Source organism: Erithacus rubecula (assembly GCF_903797595.1).
Source record: "Erithacus rubecula genome assembly, chromosome: 2".
Classification (NCBI taxonomy): Eukaryota; Metazoa; Chordata; class Aves; order Passeriformes; family Muscicapidae; genus Erithacus; species Erithacus rubecula.
The window spans coordinates 94,669,892-94,692,859 of record NC_136685.1 but is presented as its reverse complement, the minus strand read 5'-3'; the positions used below and the strand labels follow the sequence as shown (position 1 = coordinate 94,692,859).

Below are 22,968 nucleotides of genomic sequence, written 5' to 3'. Positions count from 1 at the left end.
AAACTCAGCTTGATTTGCCTCTAAAATGACACTGCTGCACTTTTTTTGTCACTTCCTGGCACAGATTCTCATTTTTGTACTAATGCTTTGTCTGGACACATATTGAGGAAATGCTATGTGTTTCCAGACTTTCAGAGTGTGGGAGAACCTTATCATTGGTAGGAAAAAATAATAATAATCCTGTTTTGCCATGCTACGTGGAGATGCTCAGGAAAATCAGGATCATTCCTCAAATACAAGACACCACCTAGAAAACTCTGCCAACCACAGCACAAGGACATATCACAGACATAAAATACAAGCATGGTAAATCTGTTCTAATAAGCCCTGGCTCTATCATCTCCACCAAACAGGAAAGAAACAAAAACTCAAATAGACACTGTCATTCCCACCTGGCAGCAAACCAAGTCACCCCTGTGCTACCCCATATGTTCCCAGTGTCTTTACACAGATAATTGCATTATTCACTAAGTCCTGCCCACCACCAGTAGCTTCTTTGAGACAAGATATCTTGTAGAGACACTGATCTCCTGGCCTCAGTATGAAGAGTGGTCACAATGACTCAACATGAAACCACAGAATGCTTAATAGTGTAGAAAAGCTAGATATTTCAAATATTGAAAGATAATTCAAATAATTATCTGTTTCATAATGGGAAACTCTATAAACCATTTAGTGAGAAACCTGGGTCCTTTCACATGGAATTTCTACGTATGGACTTGGGGTTTTGGCATTTGCAGCATTGCCCATGCTGTTTTGCCAGAAATACCCTGTTTTTGGGAGTTGAACTTGCATGGCAGTCTGATTCTTACTAACAGCCAGGCAGCACAGCTACCTTCTCTCCTCTTCTTTGCATTCTTCCCCTCCTCTTCTGCCTTCTCTCCAAAAAAGAAATGGTAATACAAGTGGAAAAATGGGAGTTTTGTCCCTTCTTATCATGGAAGCTTATTTTAATTTCAAATACCGTTGTTATTTGCATTTAAACTATGGTGTGCATGAGCCTATGAACTTCTAATTTGTACTAAAACTGATACATAGTCACGACTGAATGCAATAAAACACAATAGGTCCTCTGAATGCACTAAGTTATCAGTATTGGCCCCAACCACGTAGTAGATATTAACATTTTGTTTGGTATCACATGTAAGAAAAGTGATTTCACCTAGTTTTTATTTTTTTTCTTGGAATGCTGCTGCAAGAGGTGTTTCACCTGCCTTTGGTATTCTACCCTATAGAGAAACATAGGGAAGAGCAAGAGATTTGGTTTTATTACACAATAAATAGTTAAAACCATGCATGCCCCACATAGGCAAATAATTCCTATGGTATTCACCACTGAAAGTCATTCATTGACATAAACAAATCTAAGGGGTTGTAGGGAAACAGTACACAGACTCATCAAACACCTTGCTCGAACAGCTATTTTTGAAGCAAAGGATATAGGCTATTAGAGTTCAGTAGATTATGAAACCACGCAAAATGCACTCATTCATGGAGATAAGATTTATCGAATCACTATTCTCCCTGTTCTTTCAAGATATTTCATAATGACACTGACAGATGAAAGGCTTGCATGCCTGGCTCTGTGTCCCAGAACACTGCCAATACTCCAAAATTTATCAAAATGACAATTCAAAGCTATTTTCCCCTAGTTATTAGAGAAGGGTCAGTTGGATTTTACACAACTTATCTTAAATGATTGATGAAAGACACTGGAAAGACAGTCACTTATTGCCTTCCAGGTATTCAATGCTGGAATGCTAGGTACACCTCAGGATGCAAAACATACTTTATAAAAGTTATTGATAAAGCATGGGCCTCAGGGAAGCACCATTACTTTTTTCTAATGACAACAGACATATTCTATTCCTGTGAAATGTATGTGTGTCTGAAAGGATGTTTGAGGAGGAAACACGAGAGGGGTTCATTAAGGATGGAGGTCACACAAGTTGGAGCAGCATTCAATGTTACGGGTTGCAAAGAATTCAAGCTGTCAAAACACAATGATATACATCGTAGTAGATTAATTTTTCTCTAAAGATCAGAAAATAATAGACTGGTTTGGTTGGAAGCTCATCTAGTTCCAACCTCACTGCCATGGGTGGGGATATATTTCATTAGACCAGGTTGCTCAGAGCTTCATCCAACCTGGCTTTGAACACTTCTAAGGATGGGGCATCCACAGCTTCTCTGGGCAAACTGTACAAGTGCCTCACCACTTCTTCTGAATATCTAACCTAGACTTCCTCTTTTTCAGCTTGAAGCCATCCCTTCTTGTTTTGTACCTGCTCTTGTAAATAGTTTCTCTTTTTTGTTCTGGACTGGAAACATACTTATTAAAGGACACTGCTTGAAAATATTTTGGTCATATGCAATATAGAAGACAACATCTGAAGCCAATGAATTCCTCTCTTCCAAACCCTCTGTACAATATCAAAAAGGCCAAATCAAAAATTACTTATTTTCCTGAGATTTTCTCTCTTTTCTTAATAGAGTCAAGGCCCAAGTAGAATGAAGGTTACATAGTTAACCATATCAGCCCAGAAGAAAACAACCCAGCTCAAAAGAGGAGAAGCAGCGCTTGTACTTCCACACCCTGACTTGCTAATTCCCCACTCTGATCTGAAAAGCAAAGGTCTGCAATAGAGCTGGATGCCACCTGTTTTTGCATTCCCAGCAATTCCAACACTGTGCAGCTGAAGAGAAAGAACAGCTTCTTAGGGTTTCTCAGAGTATTTGTTGGAAAGTTTTGTTTGGGTTGTTTGTGGGGATTTTTTGCTTGCTGGCTCATTTTTAGTACACAGACGAGAGTAAATTTTGCAAAGAAATTAGCCATCTTTCTCAATTTCTTGAAGCTAATCCAAATGCAGGACATTTCTTGTCTCTGAGAGTCTTTGTCACCTGTACTCTTAGCAGATATCTATTCAAAAAATCCACAAACTATTTTAGAAACAGCAGAAAGCCCTGAGGTCACTTCTACCTACTTTTCTGCAATACATAATCTTCAAAATTAACTTCATTTATTCATGATAATTTTGTGATCTCTTTTGATGCCAAAAATGTTATTTTCTTTTCTTTCCTGAGAGGAACTGCATTTTTAATCAGGCTTCCCAGAAAGAGCTTTTGCTGATCTTAATGTGAAAAGAGATCTATGAAAAAAATATGCCTGGGAAATACTACTTCAGAATAACAGAGTTTATTTGACAGCACAGAAGATGAAAGGGCTTGGGTCCTTAAATTCTCTCTTCTCTACAGACCACAGAAGAGTGTTTGGAAAGCTGAATGGTGAAATGCAGTTATGCCTAGAGACTACTTGGCATCTCCTGCACATCACTGGAACATCTGGAGAGATGTAATTAGAGCATGAGCAGCTGCAATGCCCCCACTTACTAATCTGAATTGTTTCATTGTCACCTTGTGCTCCCTCACTGACTGCTGCACCTACTGAGTGACCTGCATTTTATAAATCAATTCTCAACTGTGTTGCATTATCATAGAAACATTAGACAGCAGTAGGTTCACTGATCTGTTAACAGAGCAGGCAGGTGTCAATGGGATGACCTGTTGTCTGTTGAATGAGCCAAATACTCGTCCTGTGTAACAAGCAGACACCCAGGCCGTGCCCAAAAGCAGTTAGGGAACTCATGCATGACTTGGGATTCAACAGTCTTGTCAAAAATCTGTCAGCTCCCTAATGAGAGGCACTGCTCTACTCTGCTGATGGGCATGGAGAACAACCACGTATGCAGAATACCATAAATCTGAGCCTACATTCCAAGCAGATTTACTCAGTTTGCTGGCCTTCACAAAAAGATAGAATAATACAGCTAACATGTATCACAGGATAACACAGCACAGCTGAAGCTGCCCTAAAAAAATCCAGCCAAATTCTATTTGATGATGTCTGCAGTCACAGAACCACAGAATAGTTGAGGGTGGAGGGGAGTTCTCAATCTGTTTAGGAATTGCAAAGACAAAACTTTTAAAGGTTTTTGGTGTGCCAAGAAGCTTCTCTGCAGCTCCGAATCAAGCCACAATGGTGCAGATGTTTGCATTTCACCTTTCTCATCCAGGTAGGCAGGAAGAACATGATGTTCAGGCCTTGCTCAGCTGACATCTCGTTACAGGCACAGGGTTTTGACAGGGTCATGAGGGCTGCAGTGACCTGGGGGAGCTCACTGTCACCCACTGCCACCCATGGCCAAGCACTGACCTGACAGGCACCAGGCTGTGACTCACCAGGCTGGGTTTCACTGGGGTAGCAGCACACATTCATCAGCACTAACAGGTAAATCACATCAGACACCAAAAAGGGACAAGAAAAAAACAAAGTGGACTCCATGAAGTGTTCCAACATCAAAGAAGATGAGGTCAGAATCCCTCATCTTCCCAGCAGTATCAGAGATGGTTCCCAATGACTCAGATTATAGCACAACCCATTCAGCATGTCACAGGGAGAAAGCCAAATTCACTTCTATTCCCTTTTTCATTCAGGAACATCGCAAGGGTCATCAATGTCATTATTTTATTGAAAAACAAGAATCATGAAGGATCATGTAACTGCTACAAAACTTCACTCTGCACATCTCTCAACTGGCAATTTTTCATTTTCTTGGGTGTCAGTCTCACTTGTTTTAACCTCCTCAGCTTTTAAAATAAAATAAAATTTTAAAATAAAATAAAAACTTTTTAAAACTGTATTTTAAGGAAGATGGTTAGCAGGTGAAATCTTAGTTGTTTAATTCATTAGTGAGTATCTTCAGTTATTGAATAGCACAGGAATAAGCATGAATACTAGTGAAAAATTGAGTCCTTCACTACAAGACATCAGTTTAAAAAACAAAGTAACACTTCATTTTAGAGATTAGTATGGCTGACTGTGAAACAGTGAAACTGCCCTTATCTCTCTCCACTTTGAAAGGTAAAGCTGCCAGCCACATTTCCCATTTAGCCAGCAAAATAGTTGACAAGTCAGTATTTTATCACCTTTCTGTGGAACCTTCCTTAGGTTTGTCACAGATTTAGAGCTACTCAGAGGAGCTGCACACACTGCTTCTAAGAAGTGCCTTTATGAGAATGCAATATAAAAAAAGAACTTGGGGATGAAGTAACATCAGGGCAGATCTGTGTAGGATCAAGTTATGAGACTGTCAGTCATAGCAAGGCACAACTTCTACTGTAGACAGCCTTTTTGGAGGAAGATGCAGCTTTAGGAAATGATTCCTGCTGCTGTAACACAGAATCATAACACAGAACCTAGGTAGCTCAGATAGGAGAAGAAAGGTCTCAACAGAGAAGCCTATGGCAAAATCAAACAAATTAATTTTTCTGGGAAATAAATCTTATTTGGTCTCTGCATTCAAGGCATCTGAGATTCAGGTCATTAGAGCTGAACTCTGAACTCTGCTGCACTTGCTCCAGCTTTAGCTCTGATGCAGGAGCTTTTACCTGCAACATTTTACAAGAAGTGAATTGCAAAACAGAGCCTTCATGGAACTGCAGATGCAGAAGTCAAGTACTTTGGGTATGGAACTGAAAGGAACATCTGAAATCCCCTGTGTGACCCCATCAATCTGTGCCAACAATAGGTGCTACAGAGAGGCAAGAGATACCTGTATTTTACCCAGAGAAAACAAAACTGCTTCCAGACCTTGCAGGACTCTGTTCTCAAGAGACACTATGATCGTTTCAGGATAATGAAAGTGCCCATGAGGCTCTGGAGAGAGGCTCTAGAAAAGCAGTGACCAGGGTTGGGAGGTCAGTGATAAGGCTTTAGACAGTACCATGTTCTCAAAGCCACTCTGAAAGTCAGGCTTTCATTGCTAGGCTACAGAGCTGTGTGGAACAGCTCAAAAATTGCCACATAAAACTTTTCTTATGGCAATCCCAAAACAGAATGCAAGTTTATACTAAGATGGCTCCCAGTGCAGCCAGGAGAAAAAAGTCTTGGTCTTTCCATTAAATCAAAATTATGAATAAAACAGATGTGTTCCAGGATGTTACTCCACAGAAATAATCAATGGACCAGTTTAGAGACTAGGAAAGAAAAGTTCTGAATTATTCTACCTTGACCTAACACAGGAGATTAATATAAAAACATTTGTATATTAGTTGTAAACTAGTTTGGATAAGAGTTTTCATTTAGGTACTTTGCCCGTTCTTCCTTCTGGTAATTCTGCTGACATGAGTTTAATACAATCTATTCTGACCTTCCTATTATTTTTCCTTCCCTTGAGCATTTTAATCTGAGCCCCATTCTACCATCCTCAAGTACTTCTGGAGAAAGAGATGAGAGTGATGATAAAAGACATGTTAAAAGACAAGATCATAGTTCAGCCCTTTATCTTTGCAGATGGGTTTGACTATCACTGCTACGTTGGAAGATTTGGGCAGGAACAAGGCATTTTTATCCTTTCTGTAGTAAAAATCACATTCTCCTTTCAGATGGACATCTTAATTTAGTTGTCTTTTTCTTTTCAGAAAGGATATTGCCTCATTTCCCCCTTTCCAATCCCTACTTTAAAAATAACTTATTTTCAAACTTTAAAGCGACAAAAGTGTGTTTGAAATAATTTTAGGATTATATTCTGACAACTTTTTCATGGGACAGAAAGGGCAAATTCATTCACCTTTTCAATTTCAAGTCTGGGATACCAGGCAAAAGTACCTTTCTGTGAAGGCATGACCACAGTAGTGTAGGCAGAGTGAAGAAGGTAAAAGGTGCTCACCCTCAGCTCAGAGACCTGCCTGGTCTGTTTGTGCTGCACAGTACCTTGGGGTAAATCAAACATTATTTCATTTTAATAAAGATAAAGGACTTGAAACTAGGTCTTCAAGGATGCAATGCTTAATGAACAGTGGATATTAACATTTTAAGAGATTAGTATCAGAACTTCCCTTTCTTTAGGCATATTCTAGTAAGCCTGACAAGCACCTTGCTCCTGTCACTGAATTCTGGAGAACTGTTTTCCCCTTGCTTTACATTAAGATGCTCTCATGCCATCATTCCCCTTATTGGGTTGGTGCATCCCTTTTTTAATTCAACTTAAAACCCAGACATATGATACCAAAGGTCTAAGAGTGGGCTACAGCAGGAAGTTTGATGTTTAATGGCTAACACACATGCTCCAGTGCAATGGTTGTGCCCAAAATCCCCTTCCACAAAACCATAAGAATTCAAGAACAAGAGTTCTTAGTATCTCCCATGCTCATTTGACCTGTGTAAAGACAGCACACACACTACTGTTCCAATCACTAAATCTAGCACTAAAAGGCCTTCTTTTGCATTTCCACTTAGACTAAGTGCTGACAAAAAATGCCAGTTTGAAAATAAGTTCTATTTTTTATCTTCTGACACAAAACATGAGGTATGCTGTGCCTCCCTGTGCACTCACAGCAGATGGCTCAATAGCAAAGAGCAGAAAAGGTGGTTCTTGCCCAGTCAGTCTGTACCTGAGAGCAGGAGAGGGGAGCAGATGTACAACAGGGAGATGTCATTGGCTTCAGTAGGCTTAGGATCAGCCCCTCATGCCTTCCATCAAACTCTAGTCCAAAGACTTCAAGAAAACCTGAAAATTACGAGTGCTCAGAAGAGAAACCCCTGACTATGCTACAGCCTAAATCTGGGACATGTCTCCACTCAGTTTGATCACTCTTATGGGATGACAGTCATTGCTTTCTCCACAGGACACTATACTTCAAAGTAAAGTAATGTACTGCCTTCAGTTACACTAATGCAATCCCCTCTGATTTATTCCTTCTACCATTTCAGTCAACGTCCCAGCCAGTCATCTACTTACCAGCTGCACATCTGCTTGACAGCTTTAGGGATCCTTCTCAAGCAATAAGTCCTGAATGTCTTCCCAGGGTCTTATGCTTTCGCTCTTTACTGTTTAGAGGATATTGCTCTATTTATTCTCAGCCTCATAGTCCTCCTAATGTTTATCTACCAGCATTGCCATCTTTCAAGCCACTGTACTAACAGATAAGGCCTTCAGCACCTGATTACTGGTCCAGTTATTATTTGCTGTTTGTCCTCTATATTTAGATGTATTTTACATGTTTGCTGGTTTCATTTCCACATACTATTATCCTTGTCAGAGACAAAGAATAACAGTTGCAGTCATAACAATGATCCTGCAGCCAGCTCCACTAACATTCTGCTAATTCTGTTCCCCGTTTGTGCTCTTTTAGCCGTGATATTCAGAGTTAATAGCAGCTTTCAACTTAGAATGGAAGGGATAGATGAGCTACACTTTCACCTGTTAGGGGTTTTTTTTATTATTTGAGTATGGAGATATTTGTTTTCTTTTAAACTTGGTATTTCTTCTAATAATAATTAGATAATTACTATCTAATTGAAAGCAGACAAGTTGGGTTTTTTTCCAGTTAGGTTTCACCTGTGTTATTTGTCTAACGCCATTTCTTCACAGGAAAATGGTTGTAAAATAAACCCTGCAGTGCTCAGACCCAGCTAAATTCTACTGCAGTCTTATTCCACTTTTCTTATCAGCTTGCATTTCTCAGAACAAAAAGAAATTCCTTCAACACCCATATCCCCCTTGGTGCACCCTTTGGACATCCCTTGGACAATCTGCTCCCTGGGTGCACCAGTGTACTCACTTGCAGGTGAAGTGGGAACTTACAGTGCACTTTTCTTGAAGCTCTTCAGTGCTCTCTGCCTAGGAAGGGGCTCTACAAAGGCCCTTTCAGAGGAAACCTGACTGTCCAAATCCTCAAGACTCCATCTAGTGTGGCATTGTCTGTTTTCAAGTTGGAACTGTCTTTCATTACACTAAAGGTCTCCCTTCCCATTAATCTTGTTGAGCAGCTCTCCTCTCCAAGCTCTGCTGCTCGCAATTTGTGATTCCTTATTGTTGAGCATCCATCACACGTAAAATCAGTTCTAAGCACCCCATTACTCACATATTTAGAGATGTCAAAGCAAGGCCTCCATGTAGCTCCCAGAGCACTTTAGAATTCCCTTCTGCTTTCCCATCAAAAAGGCAAAAAGGACACAAGCAGACAGCATCTTATTTGAACTTACCAGGGAAGTAGATTTCCTCATATAGAAAGTTATGAGGAGAAGTGAGGTAAAAAAGGCAATGACATAATCCATCTACAGTTAATGATGCATGAACATCACAAAGTTCAGCTGGGCAAGGACCCAGTCCTGGGTCCTTCAGGTGACTTTTTCAGTGCCAATACAACAGGAGAACTTTCCTTGAAGACCCCATATGGAAACTAAGGTGAATTTCCTTTCTCATATTGTAGTTTATATTCAGACCACTGTGCAGAGCATTTAAAGACCGAGAAACCAGAGTTTTCTTTACCTCAGCCTGTCAGTCTCCAGTTTGGTTTAGGGACTATCTCCATTTATTGTTATGATGTGTACATACAACCATATCCTGATAAGATCAAGGAAACTGGGACACTTCCAGGGAATAAAAAACCACTAATATGGGGTGTCTAAAGAAGTTTTATGCATTTAAGAGCTTCCATTATTGGGACAAGCCTTAGAGGAAGCCATTAAACACGTGTAAAAACTTTGCATACTCACATTTGTGATTAAAAGGGAAAGTATGATCAGTTGGTCTCCAGGGTTTATCCAGTAATAGATGTCTGCCTTTCCCTAGCAGAGGATTCCTGCAGTTCATTCATGCACTCATTCATTCATTCATTCTGCAATTGCACAAACAGACTCTGTAAACAAAAACTCTTCACCAGCAAACTCCCACCGTGCCAGCAATATTAAGTGGCAAGAATATGAACACCCTGCAGAGAAGCAAACAGTTCATTGATGCTTCTCTTTCTTCTTATCAGTATAGTTGATCCTGCTTTACAACCAATGTAAAAAAATAGGTTACAGTGGTAATAAACCACAATACATTAAGTCTCTGTACAGACTGGTTGCTGAAGGCTTAATATCAGTCATAATTATTATCCATAAAATGTTATTGAATCAGATCTTAAAAGTTAATGCTGCTTTGTTTCAAGAGATAAAGGACAGTAGGCTGGTAAGGGAAAGAAGGAAACAGAGCTTTTCAACAATCTTTGTGTGATTTAAAACCTTAATCACAAAAGGGACTCAGCACTTCAAATATTATCCCAAATCCTATGAGTTGGCCTAAGCAGAGCCCAGTGGCAAGAGTGATTACTCAGAGGACAATTTATCTTTGAACTTGATACCAGATGGAGGATGTAACTCTTTTCTTGAACTCAGGCCTGGTGAATGCTGCCCTTTTAAGACAGATTGAAATGTGGAGTTAGTAGGTAAGGGCTTTCATAAAGCCACAGCATCCTGTGTTCCATTTGAGGCCTTGCTGCTTGCAGCATCACCTTCATTCATGGGTGCTTGCCTTCATAGCCCTCACATTAATACAAGATGCAAAGCATGTGCCCTGACAGAAGGCATGAATCCACCAGTCAATGGAGCACATAAGCTGCCCTAACATTTACAGCTAATAAAGCTTTCCTTCCTGTCCACAGAGGATCTGGATAGGCTGGATTGATGGGCCAGACCAGCTGTATGAGGGTCAGCAAAGTGAAGTGCCAGGTCACAGCTCCTGGGTCACAACAACCCCCTGCAGTTCTACATTGCAGAAGAGCATCTGGAAAGCTGTCCAGGGAAAAGGACCTGTTCCACAAGTGGCCAAGAATGCCAATGGCATCCAGGCCTGTATCAGCAAGAGTGTGGCCAGCTGGACTGGTGCAGTGATTGTCCCCCTCCACCTGGCACTGGTGAGGCCACACCTCAAGTACTGTGTCCAGTTCTTGGTCCCTCACTATGGGAAACACATCGAGATGCTGGAGACATTCCAGACAAAGACAATGGGGCTGGGGAAGGGTCTGGGACACAAGTCTAATGATGAGGAGCAGCTGGAAGAGCTGGGGGGGACTCAGCCTGGAGAAGAGAAAGCTCAGGGATGATCTTATCACTCTCTACAACCACCTGAAAGGAGGGCATAGCCAGGTAAGGGTCAGTCTCTTCTCCAAGGTAACAACAGATCAAGAGGAGATGGCCTTAAATTATGCCAGTTATGCCAGGAGATGGCCTTAAGTTATTCGATTGGATATTATGAAAACTTTTCACTGATAGGATTATCAAGCATTAGGGAATGGTGGAATTACCATTCCTGAAAGTGTGCAAAAAATGTGCAGATGTGGCACTTAGGGACATGATTTAGAGGTGGACTTGGCAGTCCTGGGTTAAGAGTTGGACTTGGTGATCTTAGAGTCTTTTCCAACTTACACAATTCTGTGATTTTATTCAGCTTTCAGCATTCACAATATCACTAATGCAGCTCTGCCTTACCCGTTTTGTAGTACAATATTGCAACAGTCTGAAGCCATTACTCATTTCAACAAAGAGCCAGGAAGAAGAAAGGTTCAACATAACAGCTGGGAAGGAGCAAAGTGGACCAGCATGTGTCCTCCCCTTCAAATGCCACAGTGCTTCCCAGCCAGAAAGAGACCTTGGCTCCCACTCAAAACAAGTCTCCTCCCTTGGTTACCCAGCAAGTACTAACCATGCTATGGACATCCCAGTGTCCTGCAAAGTGAGGATATATTTTTAAGGTGTATCACAGGCTGTAGGTCTTTGAGAACAAAGAAGTGTGTTCCCACTTATGTGCCAATTCTCAGCCAGCCTCGAGTACATTCACTCCCTGCCTCTGTAATGCACCTGTTTTGCAAAGCAACCATTAAATTTGGAAGCTTTATGGAAGGCAGCATTTTTCAAATCTAAAAAGTATGCCAAAGAAATCATGCAGAAGGGTAATAGGAAATACTTGCAGGGAGACCTATTCTAAATCATCTACACATAGATAAGGCACCAAATTCCTTTCCTTAAAGATTTTATTAACCTTTTGCTGATGGAAGGAGATTACTGATTGAGAGCTAGATGAGGTCAGTGCAGCAATTATATTTTGAAACCTCTTCAAACAAGTCTCTTGTACAATGTAAGAAAAAAGTTGACAAAATGAATTGTTACTTAAAACGAGTCTTTTAGAAGAATAATTAACCTATAATAACTATTTTGGCCTCCTCTCCAGCCCTGAAAAGTAATCCTTTCTCATTAGTTTCAAGTTTAATTAGCATCAATAATGAAACAGCCCTTGGAAATAACCCTTGCATCACAGTCTGTAATGCTGACATACATGGCCCTACAAAGGGTAAGGCTACAGGGTGATGTCTGGAAATAGGGAGAGGCTCAGCAGATCGCAGATGATGCCAAAACTCAGAAGAAAACAGTATTGCAAAAGGTGTGGAATGTGACAAAAGCAGTTTTATTTAAAGAGAAGTTTCACAAATACAGTGTGGAGCAGAGAAGACTCAGATAGTTTTGCCAATAACAGCTGCAATATTTCCAGCAAGATAGTGAGCCTCTCAACTCCAATTTCTTGTTTTTTCGTGGCCTTTTGGCTGAAGCAAAGAGAGAGACTTCCCTGCATAGAATCTATTTCTCATATATTCTATATGAGAAAATTCTATTCAGCACTGCAGTCTAACATAAATAATGCTTTTTCCATTCCCAGCTTCTATGATCTCTCTGTAAAATAGATATAATAATGCTTAGCATTGTCACTAGGGTGATAAGGCTTAAAGCAGTTTAAGAATACAACATGAAAGAGGCTATAAAAAGCCCAGACACTCTGATACATCCAAGATAACTCGTTACTCAATGGGCCAGTAGACACAGCAGGCCAATACCGATGTACAAGTTGCAATTAGAGGTCTGCTGCAACTTGCAGCAGGGGCACCACCACAGATATCTAGTGAGTGAAGTCACAGATACTCAGCTGCATGTCACAAGCACTACAGCAACTGAGTTTGGAAGAACCACACCAGCTTTCAAAACTGAGCTGGAAAGAAAACTTAGATAACAGAATTCTTAGAAGGAGTATGACTTATGAAAAGTATCATTTACAGTATGTCTACTGAGCCTAGTATTTTATCTTCCTAATAGACATCAAGAAATGCATAGCACAAGAATACACATGGACAGCTCCCTCTGTACTCACACTCCTATACTGCAGGATCTTGCTTTTTCCCCCCTGCACTCACTACCCAAATGATCTCTGCTCTTCACCTTACAGAGAGACCTTCTCTCCCTTTGCCCAGCTTGTAACTTGAAGACAGAGTCAAGGTTTTCTTTCATCACAAGGTTTTGTAAGATATGAGACCAGTAAGGGAATGGGGAGAAGCCTGCAGAAAGAGCCTGCACCTGCATGGAAATCCCAGCCCAAAATGAATTCAACATACACCCTGGTTTGAGCAGGAAAGGTAGTTCTTCTGCCTTGATGTAAACATTGGAATACCAATGGAAACTCCCGAGATTTGCAAACTGAGCTGAAGAGTTGTAAAGGCCAAAATTTCCCAAGGGGATGCCTGATAATTCTAGACCCATCTAGTTGAAAGGTTTTCAGCCTAGTATCTCCACTTTCTGTAATCCAGGAAGAATCAAGTAATCCACTAAAGTTTTAAACAATCTCAAATCCCCCATTATGTGCAAGTAAGAGACCATAAAGGATAAATCTTCTCCCACTCTCCACAACACTCTCCTTTCCCAGCCAGGACAAACAGTGCTCGGTTTGCCCAGCAGTCCCCATTAGCCAGCAGCAGACAACACCTGCAGCTCCTCAGTGGCAAATGGAGATGGGAGACCAGCTGCAGCTGCCAAAAGCACATGGGCAGCTGGCCACAGCCTATCCCACCCTTGCTTTTCGTGAGTGTACAAATAATCCTGGTCAAAGACTCACAAAGTATTCAAATTTCAAATCTAAATTTGACTATTTGGCTTCAAGATAGGGGATGTATTAACAGAAAAAGGCAGGGCTCAAAACTTTTCTAAATAAAAGAGAAACTGATTTTCTTGTAGCATCAACCAAAACTCTAAGTTTGCTATCACTAAAATGAAGGAAATAGCAGTCGTCTGAATATTAGCAGTGCAGAGATGGGAATAAATCAATAAGGTATACTGGTTCTTTTAGCTTCTCCCTTTAAAAGCTGAGGGTTCAGACTACACCTTACTGCCTTTATTCAGGTTCTTAGAAAGTAAAAGCATTATTAATCCACAAAAAAAGCACCATCTACCAACAGAGTTGAAAAGCAGCCAAAACTACCCTTGCTTTGCAAAGGAAGTAACCACCACAAAGGGAAGTATTTCATGTCACACAAGATGTCAGTGGCAGAGCTGTGTTCTGCGAGGTAAGTAAGTTGGAAGTCAAACTAGAACTCAGTTCTTGGAGCACCCTGCTGAAGTTCTTTGGCCAAATAAATGCCTTTTGTTAGAAACTTGTCTGAAGTCAGTTTGAAGCCAGCCACCAGCTCTGTCTACTGAATACATTTAGAACACTTCAACCACATCACAGATCCTACTTGACTAACAGGGGAAAGAGATTCTCCTTCACTGCAGCTGACAGAGTTCACAGCTGCTGCAAGTAGAGATATCTAAGTCCTACCCATGCTGTCACAGGGAATTTCTGAGTAGCCATGCTAACTAAACAGGATAGGGACAACCATGAAGCTACTCAGCCATCTCAGTCATAAGTTAAAATACTCATGTAAATCAGAATTTAGTCTTAAAATGTGTTTCTTGGCTAAATATTTAAACACATAAATAACCTCCAGCCATTCCAGCTTGTCATTTTAAGCTTTCTGACATTTATTGTTCGCAAGAAAAGAAAGGTCAGACTTATCAAATCTGCATTTATGCTTCCATGACATTTTTCTCCAACCAAATCTTTCTGAATTAAAGAAGCAAGACAAATGTAGCACATTTCAGAAAGGACCTTTCTCAGCCCAGCACTGCAGTCTCAGCAACCATGTTGAGCTCAGCAGTGGCTTCCAAGGAAACAGATGCTGTTGCTTGGTGGATAAAAGAGATCTGAAAAGCAGGAAACCTGAATTGGTGTTTGCTATTAGGTAAATCACTTGTACCAAAAACATAGAACTCTAGTTCTGAGTAGCCCAAGAGGATGCTTTGGTGTGAGAATTAGACAGGAAATGTCCAGGCATAGAGTGGAATTTGCTGCCATTTGGGAAGCAACTTGGATTCTCAAGTCATTGCTCCTAGGGGGTTAGCACTGATGTATCCAAAAGATGGGATCTTCTTTATTAAGACAAGGCTCACTCAGTTGAGAACTTTGTAAATGCTAAATCCTGCCAGTCTCCCTTCAACTCTTCTACTTCTTTTGGCTAATTCACAAACATTGTCACAAACACACATTTAATTTCCTATCATGTCATCTTTGGGTGAGATGTGCAGTGAACCAAATGACCAGATTATTTCAGGATCCAATTCACTCAGACACTGCAAAACTGCCTTTGATTTTGAAGAATGTCTCTGCTTTTGTATAATAAAACACTTAAGTTTCCCTGTGCGCTTCTTTACTGTAGGTATTTATTCTCTTTTTTTAAGGACGTGGAAATAAAAGCACAGCAAATTTAGGGAAAACATATTTTTTCAATATGCCATAAATGTTCATTCAAACATAATAAATTGTTACTTGTGCCTCTTTTTGTGTTTGTTTATGGCTATTTTACTGAACATGCTTATAAAAAAGAACATTCATAAGAACAATGATGCTAAAAGTAAACAAAATTTGCAGAAAAAAGACCAAGAAATCATAAATACATTGTGCATAATACTGGCTCCCAATAAGGATCAGCAACCCCACATAACTCTGGGAAAACAAAACCATGTGATCACATCACACTTTCTGTGAACCACTCAAAGACTGAGCATAATTTCTAACATTATCTGTCAAATAATTGGCAACAAATTTCCAAATCTCAGTGGCTCAACTGTGAAAGCCTCATGGCTTTGCAAGCCAAATTGTTGTGGTCAACATGGAAACAGTGGACAAGGCATCATAAGCAATGAATTTTCTCAAGTTTCCTTAGTGTTGATGGAGTAGGAAAGTGACCTGAACAGAAACAGGGAGGACAGCAGTAGGATCAAGAATCATACTACCCACAAAGCAAGGCAAACCCCATCACAAGACAGTTGGTTTCCTCTTCAAGAAGCATTTCCAGTTCAAGAAGAGACACTGTGAACTGATTAAATCCACATTTCTGGAGAGCCCCATTGACTGGAGGTCTAGAGAGAAGTGCTACATACCTAACAGGGCAGGAAATTCTGGGAAAGATACTTCTAAGCACACTCATGATTCACTGATTTAGCAACTGGTAATCCACATGCAGCCCACTGGTACCACTGACAACCCCAGGGTAAAACAGGAAAGCCTTAATTTGCACTAGTTCACATCTAGAGTAAACCGAGGGCAACTCAAACTATCCTTAAGCTTCAGATTGGCAAAGCTGGGCTGATAGATGAGGCAAAGCACAAAACCCCAGCAAAGAGCAAAGCCACTTTCACTACAGCAAAAACCTTTCAGAAACCTGATGGCAGTGCCTCAGCCTTATCCAACAAGCTGCCACTGCTTTATCAGAACAGCAAGATCAGAACTCAGGTGTGACACACAGCTGAGGGTGAGAGAAAACCAGAGAGCAACTGCAAAGTGACCAATATCTTTTACCAGTTTTCTGCTCACTGTGGCACAACTCCAAACGTTATTCTTTGAAGGCAGCAAAATAAAATCAAAATATAATGAAAAATGTAACTAAGAGGCCTTGATTAAATGCTGGTACCTCTAAAATACACAGAAATAATTCTGTGGACTTCACCACAGTCAGATTTCAGCTTGGAGCTCTGATTTTCATTTACAAAATGTTCACTTTCAAAACCACATTTTTATCTAGTCTGAAGTTCTTTCTAATCTTTAGGCAAAGGTTTCCTCCTGCAAATGAGTTCAGGTGTATAGCAGCAGTCCCCTAAAGATGTAAAGCCTAATTGCCTCAGCATTATAATAGCATTGGTATGTAGTGAATGCAGACAGTTTCAGGGAGAATACATGTGGCAAGTTAATAAAATTTTAGATGAAGGCCACAGTGCAAGAGTAATATTTCGCCTAGCCAGAGGATGAAAAGTTATGCATTGCTATTTAAAAAATATAATTGGAATGTTAAATCTATTTCATGAATGAAAGTACATTGACCTTTAGAGGGAAGAATGACTCATTTTCAACCCTGTATGCCCGTTCTTAACATACACTTCCCACCTTTGCATATGTAAGTAGCAATTAGTTTTCATGGGAAGTTATTTTATGGCCATTTCAGCTTATTAAATTTCCTGGGTAAACTCACAAGAAACTTATTTAGAAACATTTTGGCTCAGGTGCCCTATAGTGAGAGAACTGGTTACATGTGAAGTCAACATGAATAAAAATCCAAATACCGGTGCAGGGTTAGAGTGGAAGGGCCCTTGGATTATTTCTCCCAAGAAAGCTCAATAACTTGTCCAGCTAACTGCTACAGAGACCCACTGTGGTTCAACACTGTACAGCAAATCCCATAAGACCAGAAATAAAGCTGGCCTGAAAATCTCCTGACAGTAATGCTCACACTGGCAATATACTGGTGTTCATTAAATTCTTTTGGGAAAGGTTTCCTTGAAGGCACAGCAGTTTCCAGTGAAAACCACAGACAATGAGAGCAAAGTCAACAGTCAACAGTCATGGCAGTTGAGAGGTTCACCTCAAATACAGGGGATCTGCAGTGCTGCACTCCTGGCCAAGCTTCTTTCTCCCTTCCTCTGCATTTCTTATTGTGTCTTTCATACAGAAAAGATGCAAATTAATTTGATTTTTTTTTTTTTCCCCAGAGAAATACTGGGAGAAGGCTAAGAAGGCAGTATTAAGTCTGAAAGCATTTTCAAGACAGGAAAACTCTTGTACCCAATTTTGAAAAGGCCAAGCTGACACAAAAATGGTAGATGGGCTGAGGACCACAGATTCTCTACGTGGAAGCTTCTTTTTGCAGGAAGCTCTGTTCCCACAAGGATGAGTGTGAGAGAAATCTGGCACCAAGAATATTTACAGGAGAGCCCTGTAGAAACTCCTGTGAACTTTATGGTTTGTCTGCTGAACAGCTGCCCGTAAGTACATCCTTTACTAATTGTTCAGTAACAGACTGAGACAAATGCTTCATACTTTATACAAACATGGTGTTAAAAAAGGAAAAGGTTTACTCCAGCTGAATTTATCTTTGAGCCAGCAAATGAAAGTATAAGTTAAAGCAAATAAAGCATTATTTACAGGATGCTATTGTCGCCTCTAAGGTCAGTGGGAATTCATCCCCTTGCCATTTTTTCTCACCCTAAAATTTAATTCATTCTCCATTCACATGGAGGATAATGTGGTGAAAATAATTTAGCAAGGTAATTATATATTTTTCTGGTAAACAAGAGGACCAAAAGAGATAAGAAGAACAAAAAAACCCAGTATGCCAACAAAAGTGAAGCAGCTTTCCATTGTTGATGGGAGGATTGTGTTGTTTGAAATCCATTCCCAATTAGCTTAAGCAATAAAGGAAAGGCTCAGTTGCCTTAGGAAGGGCTTTAGTTAAGCCCCATGCACATTAGCTGCAATGGTGTCAATAACTGCTGGAATCTGACAGGCTGGTGGATGCTGTTGGTGCTGTTATCACTGTGTCAGCACATCCTGCTGTCGGCAGGGCTACACAGCACAGATTTAAGGCTGGCAGTGACACATGGTGTTCACACAGGCAGCACCTTAGCAAAGCAGGAGGAATGCATTTCCTAATGTTGCTAAACAAACCCACATTACAAAAGCAGGGCAAAGCCACAAACGTGTAACTATGCTAAGGTGCCACTGCTAAAAAAGCAGAGGCACAACTCAGAATGAGACCAGGATTTTTACAGATTATGAACAGCTGCAAGGAGACGTTACCACTTCAATACACAGGTAAAGGAGGTCCATATTCCTTCCCTCTGCTCCTTTTTCCTGCATCCTCTGTGATTGACTTTGCATGGCTGTGTTGCAGTAAGAACAGCAGAGCTTCCTCTCAAACACGAGAGGGGCATAGCTTCCTATTGATCTGGAAAAACATGCATTTCTCCTCAACAGTGAGACGAGAGACAAAATAAAGCCTGCGAGTTCTACAAGCTTTGGTTAAAGCTCCATGTGCATTGTATTCACATCAGAGGACCTGTCAGATCTTATATGTACCTTTCCCTCAGGTAAAATCACACCTTCATCCTCTAAGAAGACAAATGCATGTCCTCCAGCTCCAGCATTGCTGTAAGTACCTGAGTAAAGATGCCATTCAAAACTAAGGCTTCACTGCCCAAGGAGATCTGTAAATCGAAAACAGTGCTAATCACAACAAATTCCCCGAACAGAAAGAAAAGGAGACAGTAGATTACGGTCTTTAATTTTTAATTATTCTTTCTTTACAGCAGTGTAGCAAGGCAAGACCTGCTAGAAGGTGGGGGGTGTTGGCTTCACCTAGCCACCTGGTGGTGAACAGCACCTCTGTGTTACCCTGCCAGATCCAACACAGGAAGAGCCAACCTGGGTATCTCACTTCAGCCACAGCTGCAGCACTTACTGACACAGAGCTTACTCTGACAGTCGGCTTTGGTTTTCATTTCAGGCAGCAAGGAAGGAGATGTGTTCCATTTGTAGTTCTTCAGATGGCTAGCCCATCTTTTCAGATGAGCATCAATATTCAGTTGCTCCAACTTTGCATTCAAAGCACAGCAGTGATTTCTCTCTCCTCTTGTGAATTTACTTTAGTGTATTCTGTGGTCCATTATGTAGGTGGCTACTCAGGGACACACCATTGACTTCTACAAAGCTTCATAAAAGGTACCTGACTTAACTCACTGTGACAAATTATTTGGACCTGCAGTCCTCTAAGTATTATATTCTTCTAGTAGGAAAGGCTGAATCACAGCTTCTGTTAAAGATACAATGCACACACAGAATGGAAATTTCTCTTGATCACAGAGCCAAAACACAGTCCTGATTTGAAATAAATGAGCTTCCCCAAACCACGACTGCCAATCACCGCCAACCAGAACCAAAATTCTAAGCCAGGTTCTCTCTCCACACAAATACCTGTGTGAAGTGCTGCATGAGCCTTCTCAGATGTACAACTTCTTGTATCGTAGCTGATACAGTGCAGTTCACTAAGGAGCCTTTGGGGTTTTAAAATGTCAAGTCAGCCCTTATCTTTTATGTTTAAAGAAGAGTAATAATATTAATATCAGTAGCCAGTAATAGAGAGAGTAGCATTAATGTACAAAATCGGGAGCCAGACACAGCTTTGGAGATTTTGTGCTGTTCCCTGGTCTGCTTGCACATAACCTTGAAAACAATTGAAGCACTTTGAGGAAGCATCTCTTTTTAGGATGATATTTTAAGTTTCAAAGAACCTGATCTTGCTGTCCTTCAGCTAATGACACTTTAACCTTTGAGTCCTGCTTGCGGCTTTCTAGCACATAGGAATTGTCGGGCGTTTCGTAAAAATCCTTCATCACTTCCAAAGCAGTCCCAACCAAAGCCCCTGGATACATTTCGCACAGGTAAAGCGCAGCCCTTAGGGACAAGCCGCGAGGGGAAGGCGCGACTGCTCGGGGGGCTGCGCTTCCCGCACGGCGGGGCTGTCAGTGACCGGGACGGTGCTGGATGCGCGTCCCGGCGGGGAGGGCGCCGCGCACCGGGACACGGCGGGGGCTGCGCGGAACGGGCGAGGGGCGCTGCCCGGCGCGGGGCGCGGCATGCAACGCACGGCTCACCTGCCGCCGAGACGTGGAAGAGGAGGCGGGGGCGGGCGGCGCGGATGGCCGCCGACAGCCCTCGCTCGCTGCCCAGGAGGGCGCCCCGGCGCTCGGGCATCAGCCGCACCCGCAGCCGCCCGTCGCCGGCGCGGAGCCACCAGGCGAAGAGCTCGGTGAGGTTGAACTCCAGGTGCGCCCCGCCGGAGCCCGGCGGCGGCTCGGCGGCGCAGCCGTCCCGCACGGTGCCCTCGCCCACCTCCAGCACCATCTGCTTGGCGCGCCGCAGCCGCCGCCCGGCCGCGGAGGGTCCGGCGGGGGCGGCGGGCGGCTCGGCCCGCGGCAGCGCCCCGCGGGCGGCGCGGAGCAGGGGCGCGCAGTCCAGGCGCAGGTGGCACCGCGCAGCGGAGCGCCCCGGAGGCCCCAGCACCAGCTCCCGCACGTAGGTGCGAAACAGCGAGGGCACGACGAAGTCCATCGCCAGACTCCTCCTCTGCAGCCGCGAGAGGCCGGGGGTGTCCCGCGCTCCCGCCGCCCCCGGGGCCAAGCTCAAGGCGAGGCAGGCGGCGGCCAGGAGGCGGGCGGGCAGGCTGCCCCCGGCCATGACCCGCGGGGAGGCGGCAGCGGCCCGTCCTGCGCCCGCGGAGCGGTGCGGCGCTGCGCGGAGGGAGCTCGGGGCCGCCGCCGGCCGCTCCGCCCGGGGCCGCCGCTGCGCGGGCTTTGCCGGCTCCAACTACCCGCCACAACGCAGGCATTACCCAGCGAGCGCTGACGTCACGGCCGAGCGCGCCCCCCGGCAGCCAATGGCGTCCCCGGTAGCCCTCATTATGCAAATACACGGGGGCGGGGCGGGCGGAGCGTTCATTGATGAAAAAATGGCCCGGCGGCCGCGGGAGCTGCCCGGGGTGCGCGGTCCCCCGGGACGGGGCCGGGACACGCGCGGTACCGGGGGCGGCAGCGGCCGCAGGCTGCCCGCAGGGGGACACCCGGCGCTCCGGCCAGAGCACGGCTCCAGCCGCACCTCCACATGGCTCGGAGGGGCTGGGGGCGGGCACCGGGCGCCGAGCCCGGCTGCCACCCCCGAGTGGTGCGGGGCTCTGTGGTCCCGTTCCCCACCTCTTCTCTCCGTGCAGGCAATGATGCACAGACCTGTCCACTTATCTTCCTTGCTTTCCATTTCTTTCCTTCCCTTCCCTTCCCTCTGTCCTCCCTCCCCATCCTTCCTTTTCCTCTCTTCCTTCCCTTCCTTTTCCTTCCTTTCCTTCCTTACCTCCTTAAATGCTGACATCCATAAAATAGCCCTTCATGTCTTTCCCCTGTAGAGAGAGAGAAAAAAAAATATGAGAAGCGAGAAAGGGGGGGGGGGAGTCTTAGAGTATAAGTCATTCCAAAAAACTGATCAAAATTCTTCCATTTCTGCATGAAAACAACAGCCTTAAGAAAGGTTCATGCAACAATTTCCCCCTTTTTACCCTTCATAAATACAATATAATTACTGTAATTACATTAGTGCTGTGCCTTAGGATAGCTAATCATAACTCATTCATATTTCTGGAAGTTGCCTATATGAATTAATGACTTATTATTATCTCTTTAGTTTGATACTTAATGCATGTATATTTTTATAATTCAGGTACTGTATAACTATATAATCGTTAGAGTGCAATTATTCTGTCGTGCAGTTATTCTTGTGCTTATATCAAATTAATGTTAATATACAGATATTGTGGAGCAGAACCACAGTGTAATGCCTCCATAATTGTAATGCCACAGAGTGTAATTGCAGGCACAATGCTAGAGAAGGGAACCATGATCTTTTCTCTGCAGAAGCGTTGAGGAAGGAACTTCAGTGCAGTTGCTGAAGGATTAGTTAGATAATAGAGTTAATACCAAAAAAAGCCAGTTCTATGCTGTGTTTAGCCTCATACAGGTATTCAAAGCCCACCCAAGAGGCTGGCATTTCTCTGGCTGCAAATGCTTTGGACATGGGGGAAATTTGCTTTCCCCCAGCTCTTCTTATTTCAGAGTCCACTAGATTAATTGGCTCAACATGTGAAACCTAATCCTTCACTTTTCAGTTGTTATGAATTTGGGTATCAGTGTCCCAGCCGTGACCCACCAGCAGGGTGCCATCCCTGATTCTGGGGCTGGGCAGAGATGCCATGGCATCAGTCCCAGCACCGCAGTACTGGATGCACCAGTGTCCATCCCAACACTGCCATCAGGGCTGTGCCCAGGGGGACGTCAGAGAGGCCACCTGCAGCTCACTGCACCAGCCCAGCACCTCCCTGTACCCACTGCTCTGCTTGGGCCAGGGACAGCTG

The 22,968-nt window shown here is 43.0% G+C and overlaps 1 protein-coding gene and 1 long non-coding RNA gene across 2 annotated transcripts in view; both read right to left on the bottom strand.

Annotated features, from left to right (window-relative positions):
- The window catches only part of LOC306798738 (ALK tyrosine kinase receptor-like), a gene marked incomplete at its 3' end in the record, with an annotated part of 236,864 nt that extends 215,571 nt beyond the window's left edge, over positions 1 to 21,293 (bottom strand). The window contains exon 1 of the mRNA XM_079298938.1: positions 20,666 to 21,293. Coding sequence (XP_079155064.1) covers positions 20,666 to 21,248 — 583 coding nt within the window. The 5' untranslated portion in view covers positions 21,249 to 21,293. The remainder of the gene's footprint in view (positions 1 to 20,665) is intronic.
- LOC306798211 lies at positions 18,907 to 20,562 on the bottom strand. Its single transcript, XR_013773298.1, has 2 exons — positions 19,489 to 20,562; positions 18,907 to 19,219 (listed from the first exon to the last, which is right to left on the bottom strand). It is a non-coding gene; the product is annotated as an uncharacterized lncRNA (long non-coding RNA).
- Positions 21,294 to 22,968: the final 1,675 nt, after the last annotated feature.